We start from the raw sequence: 22,060 nt of genomic DNA, 5'->3' as shown, positions 1-22,060 counted from the left end.
TCATGAGGAATGCATCCAACTTGGGCTGGGGTGCTCATGTAGTTGGCCTTTGTACCCAGGACTTCTGGTTCACCTAGGAGAGGCTACATCAGATAAATTTACTGGAGTTGCAGGCAATCTGTTATGTTCTAAAGGCTTTCAGAGATTATTTGGCCAACAAAATTATCCCTGTTCAAACAGTCAACCAAGTGGCGATGTACTTCATCAGCAAGCCAAGAAGGTATGAGTTCTTATCTCCTGTAACAGGAGTCTGTCCAGCTCTGGGATTGGTCCAACTCAGCAGATATTGCTCAGGACCATGCAATTGGCAGGTATAGAGAATGTGCCCACAGACAGACGAGTTGGTCCTTGCAACCCCTTGAGTGGTCCCTCAACCAAGGAGTAGCGAATCAGATTTTCTGCCACTGGGTCACACCGGTGGTAGATCTGTTTGCATCTCCTTCAAACAGGAAAGTCCCACCCTTCTTGTCTATGCAGTGGGTACACAGAAAACTAGCCTTGGACTATTTTGCCCTGGATTGGGGCAGGGGATTGCTGTATGTGTATCCTCCAGTTTCTCTAGTAGCAAAGACTCTCTTGAAGCTCAGAGGACAGGCATACCATGATTCTCATAGTCTCCTTTTGGCCAAAACAGGTCTGGTTCTCACTCCTGTGGGAGATGCCCATCAGGGAACCAATCAGAATGGGAACTTCCCCAGATCTCATCACTCACGATCAAGGCAGGTTGCGACATCGCAATGTCAAGTCCGACACTCATCGCTTAGATGTTGACTTTGCAAACCCTTGCATTATTGGACGATTGTGTCTTGTGTTCTTTTAGCTTCAAGAAAGGATTCCACTAGAAAACGCTATGATTTAAGTATGGGAGGATTGATTTAGAATTATGTATCTGTTCATTTATCTGTTTATATGAATGTGTGTTTACTTTTATGTTTATCAATGTTTTATATATGTATGAATTCTTATTTTTTATAGCCCCTGAAGCAGCCCTATGAAAGAGTCGGGCATTTTTTATAGCATTTTCATCCAAACACAATAAAAGGTTTTTAAGGACTTCCGGATCTATCTTCTTTTGATTATCATCACCATGTAGAAGGTAATCTCATCTCTGTGCAGCCTTTAGTTGTCCAAATTAAGGGGGCTTCCTTCATTAGAAAGCCTTCCATCAGGCCTTCCAAGGTGTCTTGGGACCTCAACATGGTTCTGAACCAGTTGCTGAAAGTTCCCTTTGAGCCACTGCACTCCTGCAACCTGAAGTACCTGACCTGGAAGATCATATTTTTAGTGGCAATCACTTCAGTATGCAAGGTCAGTGAGCTCCAGCTCTAGTAGCTTATCTATCTTCTGCCAGCTGATGTCATAATAGGGTGGTCTTATTTACCCATCCTAAGTTTCTACATTAGGTGGTCTTGGAATTTCATCTTAACTAGTCATTCGTCTTTTCAACACTTTTTTTCCTAAGCCACATTTCCACCAACGTGAACAAGCACTGGATAGTTTGGATTGCAAAAGAGCCTTGGCCTTTTACCTGGAGCAGACTGAAGCCCATAGAAAGTCCACCTACCTTTTTGTTTCTTTTGATGCAAACAAGCTGGGAATTGCTATTGCCAAACAGAATTTATCTAATTGGCTAGCAGTTTGCATCTCCTTCTGTTATCCCTAGGTGGGGCTGAATCTACTGGGCCACATCAAAGCTTACTCTGTCTGAGCCATGGCAGCATTGGTGACTCACCTGCGATCAGTCCCCATGGAAGAGATCTGAAGTTTCTACACATTTACATCTCACTACTGTTTGGACAGGAATGGCCGACATGTCAGTAGGTTTGGGCAATCTGTGCTTCAGAATTTGTTTGAGGCATATAATCTAATCCTTTCCTCCTCCTCGGGCCTGTTGTTTTTGTACCAGGGTGCCCCTGGAAGGTTAAGAATAAAATACAAAAAAGGCTTGTTTCCATCAAAAATGTTGTGCCCAATGGAACTTGTTTTGTTGTCTTCTTTTTTAGACTGGAAAATTGGGCATCGAAATGGCAGATGAAATTTAATGTGGATAAGTGCAAGGTGATGCATATAGGGAAAAATAACCCATGCTATAGTTACACAATGTTAGGTTCCATATTAGGTGCCACCACCCAAGAAAGAGATCTAGGCGTCATAGTGGATACTACATTGAAATAGTCGGTTCAGTGAGCTGCGGCAGTCAAAAAAGCAAACAGTATGTTGGGAATTATTAGGAAGGGAATGGTGAATAAAATGGAAAATGTCATAATGCCTCTGTATCGCTCCATGGTGAGACCCCACCTTGAATTTTGTGTACAATTCTGGTCGCCGCATCTCAAAAAAGATATAATTGCGATGGAGAAGGTACAGAGAAGGGCAACCAAAATACGGGGAATGGAACAGCTCCCCTATGAGGAAAGACTAAAGAGGTTAGGACTTAAGCTTGGAGAAGAGACGGTTGAGGGGGGATATGATAGAGGTGTTTAAAATCATGAGAGGTCTAGAATGGGTAGATGTGAATCGGTTATTTAGTCTTTCAGATAATAGAAAGACTAGGGGGCACTCCATGAAGTTAGCATGTGGCATATTTAAAACTAATTGGAGAAAGTTCTTCTTCACTCAACACACAATTAAACTCTGGAATTTGTTGCCAGAGGATGTGGTTAGTTCAGTTAGTATAGCTGTGTTTAAAAAAGGATTGGATAAGTTCTTGGAGGAGAAGTCCATTACCTGCTATTAATTCTGGCAGAATTGAGCCAAAAAATCTCCAACATAAATGTCACATTTTTTCCTAAATAACTAAGTAGTAGAACCACACCCTAGACAAGAGGTGAACAAATGGAGCTGTGTGCCCGCTTCCATCCATGCAATTGCTGTCCACCCACAAATCTGGTTACATCTCTCATAATTATATCTTGGATGCCTGGTCTAGTATTAAAGTCTCTTGCCAACCTATCAGCTCTTGAACCAGTTGCCAAGTAATGTGACAACCACACTGCCAGCTGGTGTCAGACACATAGTCTCTCAGACACAAAGATGCTCACATACACTTGTTAACAGTTTATGGTTGTCACAGCAAAAGTGTGTGTATGAGTGTCTTTCTGGGTCAGGGAGAAAGATACCCACACACACAGATGCGCTCTCTCTCTGAAACACACATTCTGTCATTGTGCTGCTGCTGCTCATATGCTCACAAAGTGAGTACCCCCGCTCTAGTACTGCCACATGATTATCTAAAAAGTCTTTGCTTTCTGCCAGCCTGCAGGTGCACTTACCCTCTCCCTTTCCCATTCCACTCTCACGTCAGGAAATTCACTTTTTCCATAGCCAACTGACCCTTTCCGGATGAGAACCCAGCCTACAGAAGCCTCCTCAACACTGCATAGGCACTTCCCCTTGGCTCCACTTCTCATACCCCCCACTACCATTCCAGTATACTGCCTACCTACTCTATTATAGCAGGCCCTAAAACACCAGTACACCTGATATTAGGAAAGCAGAACAAGCCAAACTGTTATAGATCCCTACACAGAAACTATACATTAGCAGAATACCTCACCTCAGTCGCATATGCAGAACACACATACTCTCACCAAATGCAGAATAAAAAGACAATAAAGTTTAACTAGACACATGCAAACAAAAACTGAATAGGAAATCATAACAAGACAGACTCCATATACAGTGCAAGGATGGAAAACCAGAAACATCACCATTCCTCATTAAACATCAAACAATAAAATCAAAATATATAAACCCTCAATCATAATAGTAAAACTATACTCAGAATAAATATTTCAAATCAGCTGATGAATAGAATGATTAAAAATATATAACACTGGGCAACAAATTTTCACAAAAGTCATGTTACTGAAATGAAATTAGTCAATTCTTATAAATTTCCATGTGCTAAACATGAATGTGACTGTGAAAATGCAAAATTGGCTCTAGTTGTTTTGTAATATGCAATAATATAATTATATCTTGAACTGTATGCCAATAGTAGGAGACCTACGGTTAATACCGTTTGAAAAATGAATTCATAGACTACGTCTTAGATTTCTTTGCTTGTCTCTTGTACACCTGTTCGGGAGCATCTCTGCGGAGTGTCCAGCAGTAGTCAACCAGCATGGTAGTGGACCATTTTCCCTGGCATTGATGGTCTTGTGCCATTCAACCACTGTGAAAACTATGTTGCACATGTAGCACAGCATATATGCGGCGCCCAAGGCTTGTCTTGGTTGCCAATCTTGCATCCGAAATAAAGATGATATGCCTTCTTCACTTGAAAAGCTATACTTTTCTTCTGCTTCGCAAATGTCACTTCCCCACAAATATAATAGAAATTGTCCACTGTATTAATACACTTTCGAGGCATTAGTATTCTGTAATTAATTTACCTAAATGGATAAAATAGAAACAGTTTTATGCAACAGTAGTTTAAACTGTATCCCACGAAGTCTGGAATATTTCAAATGCTCACCCTTTCTGACTGGGCTTCATATAGTACACTGCTGACATCAGCTTATTCAGCAGCAGCATAGCAGTAGAACTGCATTGCATCAGAAAATGATGTAATAAACTCTGGATGATGTGTGCATGATGGTATTATGCAATATGATGCAATATTACATCATTCTGGGCTTATTTACAGTCCTACTGGATAAATTTGCATGACTAAACATAGAAAGTGAACTATATTAAATATCTTCAAAACGAGAGCCAATAAAAACTTTTCATGGTCATATTCGTGTTCAGCACATCAAGATACTACAGAGTAGGACCTTTTTAGGTCAGTAACACTTTCATTGTTGCCCAGTGTAACATTTGTTTTTTTTTATTTTCTAATCAAAATATTTCAAAACAGCAGACATATCAAATAACACCCAATAATTAAAACTAAGGCTAAAAAAAAGTCCCTTGCTCTCCATATCTGGGAACTTTAGATTCCAGTTACCCTCAGATTGTCATGGCTTAGTCAGGGATAGGAGGTATGCACAAACCTTGTTCTCTTTCTTATTTAAATAAATATATATATATATATATATATATATATATATATGTAATCATTTGCCCCCCCCCCTGTAAATAGTTTCCCTCTCTATACCTCCTCCACCCCACCCTGTGTATATAGCCCCCTCCTTTCACCCCCCCTCCCTGTGTATATAGCTCCCTCATTACAACCCCCCCACTGGGGCGGATTTTAAAACGAGCGCGAATAGCCTACTTTTGTTTGCGCTCCAGGCGCAAACAAAAGTATGCTGGATTTTAGTAGATACGCGCGGGAGCCGCTAAAATCCTGGATCGGCGCGCGCAAGGCTATCAATTTTGTATAGCCGGCGCGCGCCGAGCCACGCAGCCTACCCCCGTTCCCTCCAAGGCCGCTCCGAAATCGGAGCGGCCTCGGAGAGAACTTTCCTTTGCCCTCCCCTCACCTTCCCCTCCCTTCCCCTACCTAACCCACCCACCCGGCCCTGTCTAAAACCCCCCCTTACCTTTGTCGGGGGATTTACGCCTCCCAGAGGGAGGCGTAAATCCCCGCGCGCGAGCGGGCCTCCTGCGCGCCGGGCCGCGACCTGGGGGCGGGTACGGAGGGCGCGGCCACGCCCCCGGACCGCCCCGGGCTGTAGCCACGCCCCCGTACCCGCCCCCAAAACGCTGCCGACACGCCCCCGAAACGCCGTGACGACCGGGCCCGCCCCCGACACGCCCCCCTCGGAGAACCCCGGGACTTACGCGAGTCCCGGGGCTCTGCGCGCGCCGGGAGGCCTATGTAAAATAGGCTTCCCGGCACGCAGGGCCCTGCTTGCGTAAATCCGCCCGGTTTTGGGCGGATTTACGCGAGCAGGGCTCTGAAAATCCGCCCCACTGTGTATATAGCTCCCTCCTTACACCCCCCCCCCCCCCACCTTTTTAACTATTGCCTCAGGCTCCCAGTTAGAGCCCTCCTAACTCTTGTTTTTTTGCTGTTTATCCACGCCCTCATCCCCGTTCTATGTATTTTCTACCTGTTATAATGTAAACCGATATGATGTGTATTTTAATGTCGGTATAGAAAATCTGTTAAATAAATAAAATAAATAAATATATATATATATATATATACACACATTTTCTAACATATATGCTCATTCTCACACAAACTCCCTTATATTCTCTCTCACAATCACGCTGACTGGCTCACAAACTCTGGTTCACACACATGTTCACTGTTTAAATTGTCCTCTTGCTCACACAAATGTTCATTGGTGTGCTCGTTCTCTCTCTCTCACATACATTTCACTGGCTCAATCACTCTTGCTCACACACATGCTCTGGAAAAGCCAGCCAAGAGGAAGCCCGACTATTATACATTCCAACAAGGGAAAAACAGATACATCATTCCTTATAAAACTTTAAGCAATAAAGTCAAGAGATTTAAAACATCATTCATAATATTAAAACCATACTAAAAAAAAAGTATAAATATGTCAAGCAGGTAACAGCCATCGAACATTCAGTAATTAAAATAACTCAAGTTTTTTCTAATATTTCCCAAGCACCAAATTTTCATACAGCAGACAAATGAAATACCCCAAAATTTAAAATAATAGAATTAAAAATTGCCAGTACTCCATACCTGGGATCTTTTGATTTCCAGTCACCCATAGATTGTGGATTGGGGGAGGGGGCCTCACAATCTTTACTTCTCAACACACAGACATGCACTCTTTCACTCATGTATATGCTGTCACATACACAGGCTTTTTCACTCTCTCTTACACATACAGGCATTCTCACTCTTATCATTCATACGTAGTCTCTCACACATACACAGGTTGTCGCACTTTCATACACATGCAGGCTTTCTTGCACACAGATACACATGCAGGCTTGCTCTTTCATACACACACATGCAGTCTCTATCTCTTTCATACACATAAGCACACACACACACACACACACACACAGTTTTCAGGCCTCCCCCTTTCTTCTGGCCTTCCCTTTGTCTGCTGTGGGATGGCAATGCTGCTCCTCAATGCTCGTTAGGGAGCTCAATGCTGTTAGGGAGATTAGGAGAAGCTCTCCTAATCTCCCTAACAGACACAATACTGTTGAATCTGGATAAAAAACAACCTGGTCTACTCATTCTTCTCGACCTATCGCCGCATTTGACACGGTGAACCACTCAACACTTCTGGACCGGCTAGCCGACATCGGCATCAAAGGCACTGCTCTCAGCTGGTTCCAATCTTTTCTACATAACAGATTTTACAAGGTCAGAGTCAACAATAACGAATCACACCCAGTCCGCTCTTCTCTAGGAGTCCCTCAAGGCTCATCCTTATCCCCCACCCTCTTCAACATTTATTTATTACCGCTTTGCCAGCTCCTCTCCAAACTAAAATTAACCCACTACATCTACGCAGACGATGTGCAAATATTCATCCCGGTTACGGAATCTCTTCAAAAAACTCTAGAATTCTGGAACAACTGCCTCCAAGCCATCAACAACCTGCTCTTGAGCCTTAACTTAATCCTTAATTCCAATAAAACTGAAATTCTCCTCATCTCACAGGACTGTAACTATGCAATGTCCAACATACTTCCTACTAGTCAACCTTCCTTTTCTTCTCAAGTCAGAAACCTCGGAGTCACCATGGACAATCAATTAAACCTAAAGAGATTCATTAATAATACCACTAAGGATGGCTTCTATAAATTGCAAGTTCTGAAACGGCTCAGACCGCTCCTCCACTTCCAAGACTTCTGGTCAGTTCTCCAGGCAATCATTTTCTCAAAAATTGACTATTGTAATTCCCTTCTACTCGGCCTTCTAGCTAACACCATAAAACCATTATAAATGCTTCAAAACGCTGCAGCAAGGATTCTGACTAAGTCTAACAAAAGAAATCATATTACCCCCATCTTGAGAAACCTTCACTGGCTCCCAATTAAGTTCTGAATCTCCTACAAAGTACTAACAATCATACACAAATATATACACAACCTCATTCCACTGGAACTCAGTATACCTTTTCGACCACGTATACCCGCTAGACCGGTGAGAGCATCGTATAGAGATACTCTCCTCGCCCCTCCTATCAAAACCTCATTAAATAAACGAACTATATCCACAGCGGGCCCAGCGCAATGGAACTCTCTACCACCAGAACTCCAGAAGGAACCTTACCCAATCACATTTAAAAAGAGACTCAAAACCTGGCTATTCGAACAAGTTTTTAATCTATGCCAATAATCTCCGCTCTGTCTATTCAAACAGGTGCTCCATGTACCGTGACTATTAAATCCAATAAGCACCTTGATATTTAGCCAGGTTAGTCTTAACTCAGCAGTAGAACTCGCACTACTTTATTTATTCATTGTAATTTATTCCCCAGTTCCTTGTTCCAAGTTTTTTTCTCCTTGTTCGATGTAACCGCATTCTTACATGCATGTTAATGTTATAATGTAAACCGAATTGATATGTAACATTGCTACATGAATTTCGGTATATAAAAATGTTAAATAAATAAATAAATGCTGGAAGGGAGATGGAAGAAGGCCACTGCTACCCACGGTTCCTGCAAGGTGGGGGAAAGGGAGTGCGTTGGCTGCAGCGCACAGGCCTCTCTTTGGACCGCAGAATGATGGGCACACAGGCCTCTCTTTGGGCCCCAGCAGGATAGGCTCTGTCGAGGCCATGCAGGCCTCTCTTCGGGCCAGGCCATGACAGGATGGGCTCTGCAGCAGCCGTACAGGCTTCTCTTCGGGCCTTGACAGGATGGGCTCTGCCATGGCCGTGCAGGCTTCGCTTTGAGCCACAACAGGATGGGCTCTGCCGCGGCTCCGCAGGTTTTCTCTTTGGCCCAGGAAGCTGGAAAAACCACATGATTAGAGTTACCAGCCCACCGGGGGATGCCTGATCCCCCGATAGGCCAATCCGCCCCTGGTGCTGGACCTCGCAGTTTGGATTCTGCACTGAATAGGAAGAAGACAGTTGCATGGCTGGTGCAAAGCTTGTCTAAAATAAGGGTGTCCTGGGGCTGGCTTAAGGGATTTTTTTTTTTACTTGCTTTTGAGAGTTTTTTTCTGTTAGATCCCTGATACTTGCCTTGGGTTAGGGCACTTTTGGGAGTCCTTTTATTCCTGGAATAAAGGAGATTCTGCTGCTCTCTATTTCTCAAACCATGACTGGATCAGAGGTGACTTGCTGTAGGAGAGTTCCAGTTTTTGCCTATTTGTGAAAACTTGCCATGTGTTTTGGAGAGATGCTTTGCTGCTACCCTTTTTGCCCTAAAGTTAGGAAAATTGAAAGAGCTGATTTTTCCATGCTATCTGGATCTTTCATCCACAAGTTTCCCATGTGTCATCTGGAGAAACAGAATTGTGAGTAAGACCTTTTTGTTAAATCTGTAGACCCCCATCTGAGGAAGAAAAGATACAAATGGGAGTTGTGCAGTATTTGAGAGCCTGTTTTGTTTGTCTGCCAGTATTTTTGGAAGGGGATTTCTGCCCACAGCTAAGAGACCCCCATCCATCTGGGAAGTCTTGCTTTTCAAAATTCTGTAGGGTAAATTCTTCCCTGGCCCTGTGAGCGGCTCGTGCACAGATGAGGAAAGTCGGAGAACCATGAACACCAAGAGCTGGTGTGTATAGTGCCACAACTTGCTTTTGAATAATTACTACAGTAAAATTTTGTTTGGACACCCATCTCAGGTGTCCAGAGTATTTGACTAGCATTCAGTCCCTTACATCACAGGAAAGAGAAACCTCCCCAGGAAAGAACAAGTGAGTCACCTCCACACCTTGGGCATTAGAGGAATATTCCTACCTCTGTCAAAAGAACCCAAACACTCTCTGAGTTTTGGGACAGAAAGAGGAGTAGGCCCCGAGGCCCTGTGTGACCCCTGCCTTCCAGGCCTAACCACCAGAAGAGGGGCAACAAAAAGTTCCCAGTTATGAGTGTGAACCACCATCCTAGCAGGTAATATTGGAAAGCATCTAAGGCCCATTTGAATGTTATGGCTTCCATCTCAACCGTAGAGTACCACCTTTAACAGGGCATTAACTTTCTTCTAATGAACATGACTGAATGCTCTCTGGCATCCTTCTCTTGGGCCAAGTCTGCCCCTAACACAACCTCTGAGGCATCTGTCTATGTGATAAAGGTTTTAGTGACATCTGGAATTATCAGAACAGGTTTGGCGCATATGGCCTCCTTTAAACTCTAGAAGGCCTCCTCTGTCTCTGTAGACCACTGGATCTTCTCTGAAGCATTTTTCCACAATAGTCTCATGAAAGGCTTTGCCTTCTCAGAGATGCTGTATATGAATCTCCTATAATACTCAATTAGCCCTAAGAAGGTCCTCACCTATGTTTTTGTTCATGACACTGGCAACTGGGCGATTGCCTCAATCTTTCAGACCCATGAACAGACTTTCCCCTTCCCTAGCACGTAGTCGAGGTATTGAACTTCTTGTCCCCCTAACAGATATTTTTTGGGGTTGATTGTCAGTCCTGCTATCCACAGACTTGTTAGTACCACCTGGAGTTGGCTTAGGTCTTCCAGCTTGAGCTGTAAACTACAATGTCATCAAGATAGGCAGCTACATAACCTTGGTGTAGTTGTAACAGGCGGTCGACTAAGTGCTATAAAATCAGTGGTGCCCCATGTAGTTCAAAAGGCAAGACAGTGAACTGAAAGAGACCACTCAGCATAGAGAACGCTGTCTTTTCTTTCACAACTGGGGTGAGGGGTACTTGCCACTACCCTTTTTTTTTTTTTTTAGGTCTAGCATGGAAATGAACTGGTCTGATCCCAGATGCTCAGTGAGTCCACTCATGACATAGGGTAAGCATTTGAGACTTCATCGACTTCTCTGAATTTGGCGTGAACAATAGCTGAGATGCCGGTTGAGAATTTGCCTTAAAATAAGGGCTTTATGAGACAACTAGAAATGGATTACTAAACTTATATGGATCTTATACATTAGATGTCATTACTCCCTGATGCAGTGAAACAAGGACCCGTGTCAGGGTTGGAGCAGACATCTTGGATTACATTGTTATGAATTTATTAGCACAGATAAGTAGCACAGATAGTAGCACAGATAAGTAGTGCTTTTGTGCATTATAAAAATTTTAAAAAAAGATGCTGATCAAAAGAAAGTGATTGATTATTCATAAGGCAAGGAAGGCAGTATACTATGCTGGTAGTGCCTAGTATGATGGGTCACTATAGTATTTATTCTTTGTGATTGATTTTTCTGAAATCTATGCAAAACTGAATGTTTCCATCTAACTTTGGCACCAGCATGACAGGTGAAGAACAGTCAATGTTTTTTTCCTTTGATACCTAATTGGAGCATTTCCTTTACTTTAGCCTCGATAATATGGCATCTGGCTTTGGGAATCCAGTATGGCTGCTGCTGGACTACAATTCTGGGAGGCGTAGAAATGTCATGTTGTGCAAGTTATGTCCATCCTGGTAGGTTCAAGAAGACATTCTTATTTTGGTTTACCAGCTGTTCTAAGTCTGCTTTATATACGATAGAGAATTGATCCCAAAAGGAACTTTAAGTGGCTGTGACCTAGAGAAGGCCATTGAGCCACACCCTGGACAAGCCCACATGTCAGTGAAACCCACTTCTTAAGGAGGTTTATAAGGAAAAATCTAAGTAGTCTTCTGTTTATTTGATTGGGCTACTTTGTAGTCCACAGGTCCCGTTTTCTCTATTACTTCATATAGGTTTTGCCAAGCAAAGAGTTTGTTCTCTGAAGACAGGAGAAAAACAAGGACCCTGGTCGCTCAGCTAAAACACTTGTACAATGGAACGGTTGTAGTCCCGGGCTTGGGTAGCCTAGGCCTCCCCCAGGCATAAACGCATAGCCTCTCCAGCTTTTCACAGCTGTTTCTGTGTCCAGATAATATAATCCATCAGGTTTTGTCCAGAGGTTGGCTCTTCTTCCCAAGTCTTCCGAGCTAGGTCCAGCATCCCCCTTGGTCTTCTACCATACAGTAATTCAAAAGGGGGAAACCTCATTGAGCTCTGGGATACCTCGTGGATTGTAAAAAAAAAAAAAAAATGCAATGGGTAATAGTAGGTATCAGGTCTTACCACCTTCATCAATAACTTTCCTCAATATCTGCTTGAGGGTTTTGTTGAAGCACTCAACAAAACCATCCGTTTGATGATAAACCAATGTCTGTAGAGTTTTTACTCTGAGCATTGTGCAGAGCTGTTTCATTACCTTTGGAAATAAATGAAGTTCCTTTGTCAATTAATATTTCCTTGGGCAGCCTATGCTTGAATAAAACTTCCATTAAGCTGGTTGCTACTGTTTGTCTCTCCACATTTCATAAGGGTACTGTGTCTGGGTATCTCGTTTAATCAAGAAGTGCTAAGATATAATTATTCCCTCAGGTAGACCTCTCTGGAGGTCCTGCTAGATCCATAGCCACTTTTTCAAAAGGAGTTACCCATATCCCCACAGGTTTTGTTAGTTGACAGGTGGGGCAGGAATAGCACTACCCTTTGTCGCCTTTCACTCAGCCAGTTAGGGTTTTAAGGTTTTTAGGAAGCAGGCTAAAGGATATATTGAAGCAGTTTTCAAAAGCCCACTTAAACAGGTAAAGTGCATTTAAACATGTAAATCCCAGTTTTAAGAGTGTAAATGCTTTTGAAAATCAGGTCTATAATGAATTTCTCCAAAAGTACTTCCTTTTCTAATGATGTCCATAAGCTTGACAACTTTTTGATAGAAACTCTGGCAAAAATTTCATTCTGGTTCTGAAGTTTTTGATCCAGGAAATACTTACATATTATTTAAATCCATTTTGGATTGCAAGTTAAAATGATAGATTTGGATGCTCATGATGATGGCTGTCCAGCATAGCATCCTCTGTTCTCTTATGCATATTCTGCAGTCCTCCAGTGAAAGATGTTGGAAGTATTACCAACTATTTAACATTGTCCACATTTCCATCTTTGTTTATTGCATCTCTAAAATGAATATAGTTTCCAATTCTTCTTTTAATTACTTCAACTAAAATATAATTATTCCATTTCAGTTTTGGCATCCATGTCCACACAATATTGATTAAGAAGTTGATGATAGTAAATCTGCAGTCTCAAGACTATTCAATTCGGCTTCACCTGCCAATGGAGGTTTCCTCCCAACTACAGTGGTGGCTGCAGGTGGAACATCTAGGGAAGGGAGTTTCACTAATCCCTTCCGACTGGCTAGAACTGACGATGGATGCGAGTCTCCTTGGTTGGGGAGTTCACTGTCAAGAGTTGACAGTGCAAGGCCACTGGAATGCAGAGTAGTCTCTCTGGAACATCAATCATCTGGAAGCCAGAGCAGTCTGGTTGGTGTGATTACAGTTCAGCAACAGGTTGCAGGGTCGATCAGTCTGAATATTGTCTGACAATGCTCGACGGTGGCTTACATCAATCACCAGGGAGGTACCAAGAGCTAAAAAGTGTTGCAAGAAATAGATCAACTTATGGAATGGGCAGAAGTGCATCTCCAGATGATCTCGGCCTCACACATCACGGGCAAAAACAACGTAAGAGCAGGCTTTCTCAGCAGGGAGAGTCTGGACCCAGGGGAGTGGGCATTGTCAGACGAGGCATTTCAACTGATTCAGGATCACTAGGGTCTTCCATTCTTAGACCTGTTGGCGACCTTGTGCAATGCAAGGACTTTCCCCTTCCCTAGCACGTAGTCGAGGTATTGTCCCCCTAACAGATATTTTTTGGGGTTGATTGTCAGTCCTGCTATCCACAGACTTGTTAGTACCACCTGGAGTTGGCTTAGGTCTTCCAGCTTGAGCTGTAAACTACAATGTCATCAAGATAGGCAGCTCCATAACCTTGGTGTAGTTGTAACAGGCAGTCGACTAAGTGCTATAAAATCAGTGGTGCCCCATGTAGTTCAAAAGGCAAGATAGTGAACTGAAAGAGACCACTCAGCATAGAGAACGCTGTCTTTTCTTTCACAACTGGGGTGAGGGGTACTTGCCACTACCCTTTTTTTTTTTTTTTTAGGTCTAGCATGGAAATGAACTGGTCTGATCCCAGATGCTCAGTGAGTCCACTCATGACATAGGGTAAGCATTTGAGACTTCATCGACTTCTCTGAATTTGGCGTGAACAATAGCTGAGATGCCGGTTGAGAATTTGCCTTAAAATAAGGGCTTTATGAGACAACTAGAAATGGATTACTAAACTTATATGGATCTTATACATTAGATGTCATTACTCCCTGATGCAGTGAAACAAGGACCCGTGTCAGGGTTGGAGCAGACATCTTGGATTACATTGTTATGAATTTATTAGCACAGAGAGTAGCACAGATAGTAGCACAGATAAGCAGCGCAGAACTATTGTAGCCTGCAATGCAGGCTACAATAGTTCTGCACTGCTTCAGTCGCAGAAGAGATCCAAAGTCCTTGGGATCGATGCCCGGAAGACACATTGCTGTATACCTTTCCTCTGTGGCCCATGTTGGGCAGATTGATTCGAAGGATTGAACACTACAGAGGGATGGTGCTCTTGGTCACTCCAGATAAGCCCAGGAGACCATTATATGCAGATCTGTGGAGGCTTCTGGTGGACTCGCCTCTTCAACTTCTAGGACACAGGGAACTGTTGTGGCAGGGAGCTGTTCTTCACAAAGATCCAAATCAATTTTGTCTTATGGTTTGGCCCTTGAAAGGGCTTGCTTGCTGAAACATGGCTATTCCGTGGCGGTGATTTTCACCTTACTAAAAGCACAAAGGTTCTCCACTTCCTTGGCCTGTGTGCGAGTTTGGAGAGTGTTTAAAGTTTGGTGTGAAGATTGAGGTACTCTTTCTTCCTTGGTCAAGATTCCGCTCATTTTGGAATTTTTGCAGGATGGCTTGAATAAAGGCTTGGCTCTCATTTCCTTAAAGGTACAGGTAGCAGCGCTGATTTGTTACAGGGGTTAGATAAATGGTGGATCCTTGTCAGTTCATCCTGATGTGGCCCATTTTCTGAGGCGTGAAACACCTTGCGGTTTCCGGTGCCCTTGTGGAGTCTTAATTTGGTATTAGACTTCTTGGCAAGCCCTACTTTTAGTTGCTGTGTACTCTCTCCTTGCGGTTGTTGACCTTGAAGACGGTATTTCTTGTGGCAATTTGCTCTGCACGTAGGGCTTCTGAACATCAGGCCTTGTCTTGCTGTGAACCATTTCTCCAGGTGAATCCAGGGATGGTACCACTGTGTATTGTTACCTCCTTTTTACCGAAGGTGGTCACTGAGTTTCACTTGAATCAGTCCATCTCACTGCTATCCTTAGACAGACAGAGAGAGAGATGTAGAGGAGTGTCATTTGTTGCAACCCTTGGATGTCAAGAGACATATTGTCAGATATATAAAGGTTACTGAACCCTTGCAGAAGTTGGTCTGTCAGTTTGTCCTTCACATCAGTACTAGACGGGGAGAGCCAGCCTCGCAGGCTACAATAGCTCACTGAATTAAGGAGGTAGTCTCAGCTGCATACGTGGATGCCGGGAAGCCGTTACCTAGTCAGGTTAGAACTCATTCTACTAGGGCTCAGGCAGTGTCATGGGCAGAAGTTATTTATTTATTTATCTATTTATTTTTAAGTTTTTATATACCACTAAATGGTCAGGGTCTGGCCATCTAGGCGGTTTTCAATAAAAACATTCATAATTAAAACAGACTTTATTCATTCATGCATATTCAACATGATATATAATTAACACCCTAATAAAGTAAATTCTAACATTAAAAACTACATAACATAGAAGATTTTAACGTGTAAAATCGGATTATTGTTATGAAACAATTTTATTTTATTTATTTATTTATTTAAATTCTTTTAATATACCGATGCTCAAGACGAGGTCTTATCGTACCGGTTTACAATGAAACCAGGGGAAAACCAATTAACAATATATAGAAGGTAAAAGTTACATTGAACAAGGGGAATAAACATGGGCTTTGGAAGAAAGGAAAGATTTCAAAGATTTTAGTCAGGTAACGTATAAAACGGTTGTCCCCCATCTTCATTTGCCGAGCTGCGATGTGGTCCTCCTTACACACCTTTTTCAGGTATTATCATCTGGATGTGCAGGCCTGGGTGGACGCGGCCTTTGCACGTGCAATTTTGATTGAACCGTGGGCAGCCTTCCGCCCTATTTGGGAGTAGCTTGGATACATCTCACTTGTTCTGGATTCATCTGTCTGGATGTTAAGAAATGAGAAATTACTACTTTTCTGATAATTTCCTTTTCTTTAGGACAGTTAAATGAATCCAGCTTCCCTCCCTTGGCTGCCAAATGATTGTATTATAGTCCTTCTGTGTGGCTACGTGTTATAGGAATTACTGGTAAATGTTACTCCAGTCCCTAGACTAGCATTAATACATTGTTGCCTGATCTCAGTGTTGCCTATTGGCTGAATATTGAAATGGTTATCAGTTTTTAATCAAGTTTTTTTGCTAGCCTGTTCACAGTTGCTTTTAAAGAGAATACTGGCAGGCTGATGTCACTGCAGGTCTATATATACTGTGACACCAGTTTGCTCCATTTCCATCTGCTGGTAGGGGAGCATAAACCCCTACCAGCAGATGGACTGTCCTAAAGAAAATGACTGTCCTAAAGAAAATGAAATTATCAGTTAAATAGTGATTTCTCATTTAACAATTATATGACTAGTTCTTTTTTAAATTTAAAGCATTCCCCAAATGAATGCATATAATGAAACATTGACTGGTTCACCAAACCCCTTCCGTGCATTATATATCCTCTTATGTCTAGAGACCTTTATGATGACTTTCAAAAGAGAGTCATCATAAAGGATGTGTGTTTGTGGGTGAGTGGGTGTGCGTGCGCAGATTTATCATATATCATATGGCCAGCGATTCCCAAAGGTAGGCGCTAATTTCTTCTGGCACCGGGAAAGTGCACAGAAAAGCAGTAAAAACTGCTTTTCTGTGCACCCTCCGACTTAATATCATGGTGATATTAAGTCAGAGGTCCCGAAGAGTAAAAAAAAGTTAAAAAAAAAAAAAAATTTAAAGTCGGCCGGCGGCTGTCGAGTTGAAAACCGGACGCTCAATTTTGCCGGTGTCCGGTTTCCGAGCCCGTAGCTGTCAGCGGGCTCGAGAACCAACGCCAGCAAAATTGAGCGTCTGCTGTCAAACCCGCTGACAGCCACCTCTCCTGTCAAACACGAGGCGCTACGGACACGCTAATGTGATTTAAAAAGTCATGGGATAGGGGAGCAGTGTCCTATTGTGGATTGCCAACTGGTTAAAAGATAGAAAATGAAGGGGTAGATTTTAATAAAGTACGCCCGCGCACCAGGCGCAAACAAGAGTACGCCAGATTTTAATAGATACCCGAGGCAGGCGTAACTCGCGTGCGCCGGCTGCGCGATTCCCCAGCCCGGGAGCAGTTTTGGAGGCCTTGACCATGCCCCCGAAACATCCCTGGGCCGGAATCACGCCTGCGGCCCTGCCCCCAGATGACGTGCTGCCGCGACACGCCCCGACACGCCCCCCCAGCAAAGCCCCGGGACTTGCGCGCGTCCCGGGGCATGTGCAGGGGGAGGTTGGGCCAGGTTTGCAGGGGTACGCGCGTATCTTACGCACGTACCCCTTTGAAAATCTGCCCCAAAGAGTAGAGCTAAATGAGAAATTTTCCCAGTGGAGAGAGGTGAATAGTGGAGTGCTCCAGGGCTCTGTAATATATTTATAAATGACTTGGAAATTGGAGCAACAAGTAAGGTGATCATATTTGCCGATGACAAAAAATTCAAAATCACAAGAGGATTGTGAGAAATAGCAAGAGGAACTTGCAAAATTGGGAGACTGGGCATGCAAATGGCAAATTAAATTAAATGTGGACAATTGCCACGTGAAACACTTAGGTAAGAGTAACCGAAATTATGACTACGCATTGCAAGGTTCCACATTAGGAGTCACCATTCAGGAAAAGGATCTAGGCGCCATCAATGTTTCCTACCTATCATCTAATTTCAATCGAACCTCTACTTTGAATGTAATGCTCCATTGTACGTCAAGTTCCCCAGTGCGGGACCCAATCCCTGTCCTAAGTCTCAGATCACCTTCAGATAAGCACTTCTATTTATGTTCCTTGGCCATGCCTTCAAAGTTTTTTCTACACCCTTCTGCCAGAATGATATTACTCCCCCAGCTCATCAACTAACCTTATTTGGCTTATTAATTATTTTAAGTTTTTCATGTTTTCAAGTTTTGACTAAGTATCCATCAACCATTTGGAGAAAAATCGCATAGCTCTCCAGATTACTTCAAGCCCACATACTATCTAGTTACTTGTTTTTCCCTTGTTTTATTTTTTTTAACGTCTCCCTCTTATTTTCAACGTTACGCACTTTTGCGAGGTTTGTTGTTTAAAGTTCACGCATTGACATCTGTTCTATGTAACGCTCTCATGCGACGTTATTGTTTTCATTGTAAACCGGTGTGATTTGTATGCTATACAGGAATGTCAGTATATAAAAGTTAAAAATAAATAAATCAATCATTGATAATAATTTGAATTCTTCTGCTCATTGTGCCGCAGCAGCCAAGAAAGCAAATAGAATGCTAGGGATTATTAGGAAAGGAATGGAGAATAAAACAGAGAATATCATAATCCCGCTGTATTCCTCCATGGTGCGACCTCATCTTGAGTATTGTATTCAGTTCTGGTCACCACATCTCAAGAAAGATATAGCAGAATTAGAAAAGATACAGAGAAGGGCAATCAAGACGTTAAAGGGGATGGAACAATTCCTCTATGAAGAAAGGCTAAAGAGGTTAGGTCTCTTCAGCTTAGAGAAGAGACGGCTGAGGGAGATATGACAGAGATCTATAAAATAATGAGTGGAATGGAACGAGTAAACATAATCAGTAGTTTACTATTTCGAAAAATACAAAGAAAAATACAATGAAGTTACTGGGTAATATTTTTTTTACTCAATGCATAATTCAGCTCTGGAATTCATTGCCAGAGAATGTGGTGAAAGCTATTAGTGTTGCTACTTTTAAAAAAGGTTTGAACAAGTTCCTGGAGGAAAGGTTTATTAACCATTATTAAGGGAGAGTTGTAGAAATCCACTGCTTATTTTTGGGATAAGCAGCTTGGAATCTATCTACCCCTTGGGATCCCGCCAGGTACATGTAACCTGGCTTGGCCTCTGTTGGAAACAGGATACTGGGTTTGGACCCTTGGTCTGACCCAGTATGGCAAGCCTTATGTTCTTATAATCTATGATAATGGACCTATGTGATTTTAGAAGCTCATGTAATACAACTTATTTTATTACGTATTACAACTCAGTTTTTTCGAATAGAGCAAATCGACCAGTATGGCTACCAGAACTCTGCCCTTTGTTCATTAATAGTGAATTTGTGCTTTAGACTCTATAAAATGCTCTATGCTAAATATTTTTCAATCTGTCAGTATTGGGTTATGAAAATCCATGCAGATTTGATGATGTCATTCAATTTCTGTTTTCTTTTTCAGTTGAAATATCAACAAAGAATTTTTTACATCATTCTAAAAAACCAAGAATCTGTGCTGCACAGGATGGACCAAAATGGAAAGATAGAAGCCCTACAAGCGACAGATTAGATGAGCCATCTGCATGTAGCAGGGCCATCAAAAAATCAAAGCATTCTCATGTGCTGCAAAGACCTCACAAAGGAGAAAGACTATTTCAGTGCTCTAAATGTGAAAAACGTTTCACAAGAAATTCAAATCTCATTGCTCATCAGAGAACTCATACAGGAGAAAGACCACATAAGTGCACAGAATGTGAGTGGAGCTTCAGCCATAGCTCCAATCTATTTCGGCACCAAAGAATTCATGCAAGAGAACAAAACAAATATTTAATAGTATCTCAAATTCTTGGATATACAAATGAGATGAACTGTATAGAGTATCCTCTGACTTAAAAGTAATTTAATTTAATATATAGAAATAACATATTTTGATTGTGCTTCTATTGGGTCAATACAAAGTTACCACAATCTACAATGAATCTCATTTTCTCCAGGACTAATGAGGCTGCTGAATCTCTGCACTACTTTTATTCATTATCAGTTTGGAGTTTCAAGCTCCATAGAGTGCTCTGTGTTGATAAATATTTGGATTGAATCGCTAAGTGACTATGAAGAGTCCGGGCATTCCATTATTTTTCTATTGAGATATCAACAAGGAATTTTTCCAGTATTCTGATAAACCAAGAATCTGTGTTGGGCAAACAGCCCAAAATGAAAATAAAAAAGCCCTTCAAGAGACAGAGTAGATAAACAATTTGCTTCTGGAAGAGGCATCAGACAAAATATCCCTCGTATTGCAGAGACATCATAACAAGACTTTCAGTGCTCTGAATGTGGAGCAGACTTCACAACAAACTCAAATCTCATTGCTTATCAGTCAATACATTGGAGGAGTACCACATAAATGTGCCAATCTGTTTCTAAAACAGAGTAAGAAAAATATTTAATAGTGTTTTGAATTCTTGGATACACATGAGATGAACAATATAGAATGTATGTGATCTTAAAAATCGTTCCATTTAAGATAAGAACATGCCATACTGGGTCAGACCAAGGGTCCATCAAGCCCAGCATCCTGTTTCCAACAGTGGCTTGAAAGGTCATGTACAATATCATCTTTTTTGTGTTGATCCAATAAAAGTTGTCACAGATACCTAAAGGATAACTTTCATATATCTCTGCACAGCCCCATGTACGTGCATATATGGAGGCAAGGAGATCTACTATAGTATTTTATAATCTGGTCCTCACAGATTATAAAATATACATATATTTGCCCGGCCCCAACATTCGAGCATATGTTTCAGTACATACAATTATTTGCAATGCATTGAAAACATGTACTTTACCTATTTTATAAGCATACTTGTGTATATTTTGTGCCAAAAAAATAACTTGTACACACAAAACCCTGATTTACATACAGAAGTAGATATATTTAAAAATATGAATGTGTACTTGCAATCACTAGTTTGCCAAACCCTCCACCAGTTCACTCAGACTGCCCACCCAAAAATAGCAGAAGACAGACAAGTCTGATATCAATTGTGCTAGTTAATTAGCAGGTGTAAAATTGTGTGAATAATTTGTCTAATTATATTCATGCAAAACTCTTCTAAAATAACAACATGCACGTTTGGCTCTGCCCTGAAATACCCCTAGACTGCTCCTTTTTTGTGCATGCAAATGTGCGCAAACCTGAAAATAAACATGTACTTTTGATGTTTGTAAAAATATACATGAATGCAAGATATTTAAGCACATGTATGCTAATTAAACATGTGTAACTCCTTTGAAAATGTATTCACTACAGTCAGATGAAAAAATAAATTAAAAAAAAAGGCAAAACAAAAAAACTCCATCTTTATATGAATTCATTTTTAATGAAAAAAATACAGAATGTTTATTACCATAAAATATTTAAAAGTACAATTTTTTTTTTTGGTGTTATTTCATACATTTTTGTTTTGCATAGATTTGTATATTTTCAGTATTTGATCTGGTCCCTTGCTTGATGATCAAGCAATTCCATAGATTTTGTTTCAGTCAATCTTCATTGTATTTATAGCTTGCCCTTCCTAAGTATTCAAGCAACAAGATATAATAATGTGTTCAAATGTTCTTGAATCATAACTTTTTCATATTTATGCAATAATGTTGTAGTGATGTAGCTTGTTTGCAGAGGCATGCTCATTGTTAAGAACGTAAGAACACTAGCAACTCTACCCGTTCTACGCCCAGGCGGCGAGCCTTTTTATTGGCACATCTGCTCTTGTTTTGAGCAGAATTTCCCTAGAAATTCACTGTAAGAGTGTCCCTTCCACATACGCACACACTCCATACAAACTCCCTCACTTTCTGGCACACACACACACACACACACATCCCCTCATATAGGCTCCCTCTCTGAAACCCACACTCAAGCATCCCGCGCACTCCCCCTCTTACCAACCAAGCTGTCTCTCGCACTCCCTCACACACACATTCTCTCTCA

At 41.8% G+C, this 22,060-nt stretch overlaps 1 protein-coding gene across 11 annotated transcripts in view; it reads left to right on the top strand.

The window, feature by feature from the left end:
• Positions 1–21,450, top strand: part of LOC115094273 (zinc finger protein 282-like) — a 115,544-nt gene extending 94,094 nt beyond the window's left edge. For 3 of the 11 annotated variants that reach the window (XM_029607168.1, XM_029607169.1, XM_029607172.1), the window contains 3 exons: positions 10,770–10,831; positions 11,363–11,467; positions 19,529–19,665. In XM_029607168.1, the coding sequence (XP_029463028.1) occupies positions 10,770–10,786 (17 nt within the window). In that variant the 3' untranslated portion in view covers positions 10,787–10,831; positions 11,363–11,467; positions 19,529–19,665. Of the gene's footprint in view, positions 1–10,769; positions 10,832–11,362; positions 11,468–19,528 lie in introns of all 11 variants that reach the window. The other 8 variants (XM_029607162.1, XM_029607164.1, XM_029607160.1 and 5 more) reach the window with 4 other exon arrangements.
• The last annotated feature ends 610 nt before the right edge of the window (positions 21,451–22,060 follow it).

The sequence above is a fragment of the Rhinatrema bivittatum genome, chromosome 6, assembly GCF_901001135.1.
Source record: "Rhinatrema bivittatum chromosome 6, aRhiBiv1.1, whole genome shotgun sequence".
NCBI classification, from domain to species: Eukaryota; Metazoa; Chordata; class Amphibia; order Gymnophiona; family Rhinatrematidae; genus Rhinatrema; species Rhinatrema bivittatum.
Note: the sequence above shows the minus strand (reverse complement) of the source record. Positions and strands in the feature narration are given on the sequence as shown.